General features: G+C 35.3%; 1 protein-coding gene across 1 annotated transcript; it reads left to right on the plus strand.

Moving 5' to 3' along the window:
- The first annotated feature begins 1,456 nt into the window (after positions 1-1,456).
- LOC119193639 (zinc transporter 1-like) lies at positions 1,457-6,116 on the plus strand. The gene is made up of 2 exons (XM_037447274.1): positions 1,457-1,679; positions 5,755-6,116. Exons 1-2 carry the CDS (start codon positions 1,457-1,459, stop codon positions 6,099-6,101), a joined length of 570 nt encoding a protein of 189 aa, XP_037303171.1. The 3' UTR covers positions 6,102-6,116.
- Positions 6,117-6,579: the final 463 nt, after the last annotated feature.

Consider the following 6,579-nt stretch of genomic DNA (forward strand, 5'->3'; position numbering starts at 1 on the left):
CTTTTTTAATTATTTTCTCGAAACTTATTAAACGCATTTTTGTTAACCAAATGTTATCATTTACAACTGACGCCGCTTTTTAAAATTTACATAATAAAATCGATTCTTTTATAGTAACACATAAATTGAAACCCCAACTACAAAGTATATGGTGCATTAGTTTAACCTTTACATATACTTTTTTCCAATTCCTATAATACTAAAATATTATGCAATGCCAGAAGACTTCGTCACTCGCATACCTATTCAATATTGCATATATTTAGGTGACACTCCTAGAAAAGGGTAGCTAGCCAATTGGGTCGATTACACGCCCCTGCCAACTTCCGGGGTCATGTCACGGCTTGGTTCCGACGAAGGGGAAATAACTACTTTCCACAGGATATAAAACCTCCGTTCAATAATTATTTTCTATGGTGACTATGATAAACTCTATATTTATTATTCATGCTTATAATTAAATTAATGGTACTACCAGCCCTGAATTAGAAAATGTACTCACTGTCCCCGCTGGTGGGCTCCGAGCCTTCTTTACTACTGAACATCCTATATTGCTCATGTATTTTATTTGATTAATTTCATTACGTATGAAAGACAATTTAGGTATTAATAGAGATTAGCCGAGATTTAAAAGTAGATTATGGGTTGCAAGAGCTATACTGGCGGATGTGTTGTAAGAAAGCACTCTGACCTGGTCGATGATTATTCCCCACCAGAGAAGTGAAACAAAATATTATTAGCTCTCTACCAATAGCTATGATTTTTACTGATTAATTACATTGAAAAGAATATTTGGGCCGAAAAAAATCTTTTCTTTTGTAGTCGTAACAGACCGACACAAACGTACAAGACAGGGAAATAATGTCTACTTAACTTTTCCAAGAACAAATTACGGAAAGAACAGCATTTTATTTGAGGAGCACAGGTATATAATAAATTGCCAAATAACATAAAAGATACTAAATCTATTTGCACTTTTAAAAACTATTGAAAAGCCATATCTTGAAGGATTTTTCGTTAATAAAACATTGAAATTAATAAACAAATAACACACAGACGTTGCCGTTGAACCTTAGACACCTTAGAATACCATCTTATAACTAGCTAAACCGGTTTAAATATTTTATTTCAATTTTTGTATTTTCTCTACAAGTGATTTTTTGTAATCTTTGAGAAAATAAATGTTTATAAACATAGCAGAGTTACTTGTTGATCTTAGTTGTTATAGGCCATTTTTCGCTCTACTATAAGAAAGATCTAGTAACTAAATCGTACGATACTCATCTAATCGTCTGGAGCAATTTTCAATTTCCAATTTTAAATAACTAACAAAACCAATTCTCGTAAATGTCTACTATAAGAAAGCTCTAATAACTAAAACATACGAAACGCAACTAATCCCCTGGAGCAATTTTCATGTTCCAATTTTAAATTCTAACAAAATCAATTCTCGTAGATGTCACCAAAGAAATGGTCGAAAAACACGTTCGGCTGGGCGCGTGCCGAAGTGCTCGGCGCGTTGGTGAATGCTGTGTTCCTGGTGGCGCTGTGCTTCAGCATCACGGTGGAGGCGGTCAAGCGGTTCATAGAGATCGAGATGATACACGATGCGAGGCTGCTGGTCGCCGTCGGCACCCTTGGGTTACTGCTCAACATCTGTGGACTGTTCCTGTTTCATGGTAAGGATCTATAGATATATATTATGGTAGTCTGGTTGATGCAAGTGACGCTAGAACCCTTACTAAAAATTATGTCGTTTATTTACAACTATTAATACATACTACACATTTATGAGCAGTTCAAACTTGCCATAAATATATACGTTCGTTAATACGTTTCCTTGTTTTACAAATTCCTTTGGTCTAGTTTATCGTAATTCTCAAGTTTTTATAGACCTAGTGGTAGCATACTTAGGCTGTGAACAAAGAGTTTATCAGTACAACTGTAACGTCGATCAACAAGAAAAATACGAGTATGAATTATTACCAATAATAGTAACTCGTAAGTTTTTCTGCTTTCGATCTGTGCCTGGCGTGGCGATAGGGTCTCCCTTATTACAGGATGTACTTCTAGCCTATGCATATGCTATAACTTGGAGTATTACATATATTGTATTACTTGCAGCTCTACCTATCCCATCAGAGATTCTGGCATGAGCTCGCTTGTATGTAGTATATCGTGGGTGCCGGTTGGGGAGGCGAACCAATCTTTCCCACTTACCGTAGCAGGATGTTGTTGGCGCTGTTCGTTTGTGTTAATATTCATGATTCATATAGCGGTATGCCTAACGTGCGCGTCATGTACATGTGTTGGGATTTCCCCATAGTTATTTTCATTATAGTAATAATCATTAACATAAAATCGCGTAAGATTCAAAGGATATAAAGTGCTTATATTTGTGGATTTTATTTTCATCTTATGACGTAGAAAGGGAGGCCCCTTTCGTCATGGGATAATCCTCAATCAATTAAAGATGAAAAAAATAAGCAGGCGCTTATTGCCACATCGAATGCACATGCAATTTCGGAGAAAGCATATTGCAAGAGGCTCAATAACTACCCTAGCCTTTTTATTTCTCAGTCTTGATTAAATGTCAGAATCTCCCTGATAAATTCTTGGACATTGTAAATGTTCAAGGATTATGGTACTATAACCTTGTGACCCAACTAGTCTAAGTTCTGCTACACAAAAACGTACTCAGCTTCCTAATTACGACTATATATCCGCCTTATACAACAGCGTGATAAATTTCATCAGAAATCAAACAAGTTTTTTTGCTAGCAAATATTTTTCTTGTCTTAAGGTCACATAGTTGTGACCTGTCCTCCCGTACACGTCCAGTTATGTTGGCAATTTCTTGTATTGCATTCTGGCATTCCGGATTATGCCAATGATAATGCAGTGGTTACTTTAGTAAATTAAATTCATGGAAGAGACTGGTTTTCTTCAAAAGTTGATCACTTTCTAAGAAGGAACTATTTGCCCATTTGTCTTCTGTGAGGCGATATATAGAGGAGTAGTTGTAGTAGTAGTAGTTTATATAAGAGTAAATACTGCCATGAAAAATGCGATTGTCTACCTCGAGTATAGACACCAGGATGAGGAGTCATAACGAGAGCTCTCAAATGCATTCAAGTTGAGCCTTATTATTAGGTGGTAAGGTTCGCAATTGCTGTTCCGGAACCTGAATAAAAATTCAATCGTTGGTAATGATAGGGCGGAAGGATATCAGTGTATCCTGCTAAAAGCTGATGAAATTGGTATTTATCTATAGTCAGTATATTTCTAGAAATAATTTCATCGTTATTTTGCTTTATAAAACCTGTTTATGTTTATTTGTTTACATCTCATTCAGAATTATATAATTACGTTTAGCATTTTAGAGTGTTGTAAAACTGGTATATGTGTAATTTACGCAAACGTAGTAATGACTTCACAACAAACGTGGATACGGAAAACATTCGTTAAATAATAAGGAATAGAATATTTGGTAAAAATTACTATTTTACAAACCATTGTGTCGACATTTAACTACCGATTTTTCTGTAAATGGTATAATATATAAGTATGTAATTTATTAAAAAAGCTCTGGTCGTGTCTACTTAAAAAAGAATTTCAAGACCGTCTTATGTCTTTACCGATGTTATACAATTCTATTGCTTCTTTATTTTAGTCTTACGAGCAATTTTTTACAACAGCGTGCTATGAATTTCATCCACAGAACAGCATACACATTAGTTTAATGCTAGCAATTTCCAAGCAAATCAACTTGGCGTAGATGTAACCTCACTCTCTATAGAATTGAATGTCTTACCTCGTCCATTCCCGGTGTTCCTTCCACGTCCATAGTTGAAGTTGGAACGTGATTCTTGCCATGTTACTTCCTGTTTCTGTTTACTGGTTATGGAAATCATACCAGGCTATTTTATCTCCATATTATGCGAAGTTTTTCACTTTAACTTTAAAAGGGTTAGAATGAATTTATAATATCCCAGACTCGAGAGGTGGTGCTCCAATCTTTTATCTTCAAATAGTTGATGGGAACCAATTTCTTAAGATTCAAAGGATATAAAGTGCTTATATTTTTTTAGTATCACATTTGTAAAGCATATTGCTAGGCTCAATAAATACCTTAGCCTGAGGCATAGCAAATTAAATAACAGAGGATACTCACAAAATATATATATAAGTAGAAATACAACCTTTAAGGTCAATACGTCCAGAGATTTGGCCCGGAATATGATAATGCAGTGGTTATTTTAGTATTAAATTCATGGAAGAGACTGGTTTTCTTCAAAAGTTGATCACTTACTAAGAAGGAACTATTTGCCCATTTGTCTTCTGTGAGGCGATATATAGAGGAGTTGTAGTAGTAGTAGTTTATATAAGAGTAAATACTGTCATGAAAAATACGATTGTCTACCTCGAGTATAGACACCAGGATGAGGAGTCATAACGAGAGCTCTCAAATGCATTCAAGTTGAGCCTTATTATTAGGTGGTAAGGTTCGCAATTGCTGTTCCGGAACCTGAATAAAATTCAAGCAATCGTTGGTAATGATAGGGCGGAAGGATATCAGTGTATCCTGCTAAAAGCTGATGAAATTGGTATTTGACTATAGTCAGTATATTTCTAGAAATAATTTCATCGTTATTTTGCTTTATAAAACCTGTTTATGTTTATTTGTTTACATCTCATTCAGAATTATATAATTACGTTTAGCATTTTAGAGTGTTGTAAAACTGGTATACGTGTAATTTACGCAAACGTAGTAATGACTTCACAACAAACGTGTTGATAAAAGTAAATAAGAAAAATCATCAAATACTCAATTGTTTTTCCCAATATCCGTACCGCTGCGCCTTCGCTCGTTGCCGAGCGGTTAATCTTAAATATGTTTTAAGCCTTTGATATAATATAATCCATTATGATGCAACATCTAATTATTTGAAGCTATCTTACTTATTTTAATTGCGTTTATAATACACTTATTAAGTACTTAAAGTCTTGATATACTTTGTCGATGTCTTTAATCACTATAACGATTTTTCTGTTATCGAGGCACCTAAAATAAATGTGTATAATATATAATATTAAGTATGTAATAATTATTAAAAAAAATGGTTGGGTTTGTGGGCTGGTTCAGAAGCTCTGGTCTCTCTTTTCACGGCACTGTCTTTTATGGCATACTAATTAGTAAATGCTTAGTAGATATTTCAAGACATCGTTGCGTCTTATGTCTTAGGACGGTGAAGGTAGTCCGATGTTATACAAAGCTTCTGAGATGGTGTTGCTTCTGTTATTGGGTAGTCGTGGCAGTCTATCAGACGAGCAATTGGCCCGTCCCGTTCAGTCAGTTAAAAAGGAGTATAATATAAATGCATATAGGCATTATACTTCAACTCTATATAATCTATTTATTGCTTTGAATGATGAGACGAGCTTGTCGTTCCCCTATTGGTAAGCAATACCACAGCCCATAAACAGCAAAAACACCATCCAACACCTTAAATTACAAAGTATTATATATTGTTTTGTATCCATTAGGTATCAAGTCTTATTATGTCCAGTAATTACACTGGCTACAATGCCCTTCAAACCGGAACACAACAGTGACTACACACTGCTTGGCGGTAGAAATAGACATTGCGGTGGTACCTACCAACGCGGACTCTCACATATGAGAAACCTACCACCCTATAATCCATTTATCATCTAATAATCGAATCTAAATACCTAAACTGTTTTCGTTAGAACACAGCGGGCACGGACATTCGCACGGAGGTGTTCCACCACCATCCAACGTGAGGCACCTCACTGAGATCGTGAACAGTAATGCTGACATGGCGCTAGGCCACAATGCGACGGACACGGAGGAAACAGACGAAATGGTCCCGCCTAAAGTCAGCAAAGTACAGAATAATAACAAGCAGACGCCATGCAGGGCGAACAACGATCCAGGACACATGAATATGAAGGGAGTGTTCCTGCACGTCTTGTCTGATGCTTTGGGTAAGTGTTTGATTTGTTTGCGACTTAATACTAATTTTGATGCGGATGTTGAAAGGGCAAAATCAAAATCCTACCATATTTACCGTTAAATTTGCGTTCAATTGCCCAAAATCTCACCTTAATTATAATATTGATGTAGGTTTTCGGAGTCGAAAGGTCAACTTTAAAATCCTACTACCTTAAAATTTGTATCAATATTTCGCTCCAAATCTGAATAATTATAATGTGTAATTCATATGAAATATTACTTAGTAACTGACAGATATTTTGTGTTTAATTTTTTGTGACTAAGTCGAATGCTTAAATGAAAGTTAGAAATGACGCTTACTATTGGGACGTGACAATACGGTAACAAATTAATTATCCTCATAGCTATCAACTTAAACAAAAAGCAGCGGTAACAAAAAATGCATTTGGAATTTTAGCTCATAAATTCATAATATAAGTGCCTACTGCGTGCGGTTTTCCTCCAAAGCATTAAAAGAAAAGAAATCATTTATTTGAACCTGTAAAATGTTATAAATGAATTATATTCCGTCAATATTAACTCTGCCTCCAGTTCGGAAA

Source organism: Manduca sexta, unplaced genomic scaffold, assembly GCF_014839805.1.
Source record: "Manduca sexta isolate Smith_Timp_Sample1 unplaced genomic scaffold, JHU_Msex_v1.0 HiC_scaffold_831, whole genome shotgun sequence".
NCBI classification, from domain to species: Eukaryota; Metazoa; Arthropoda; class Insecta; order Lepidoptera; family Sphingidae; genus Manduca; species Manduca sexta.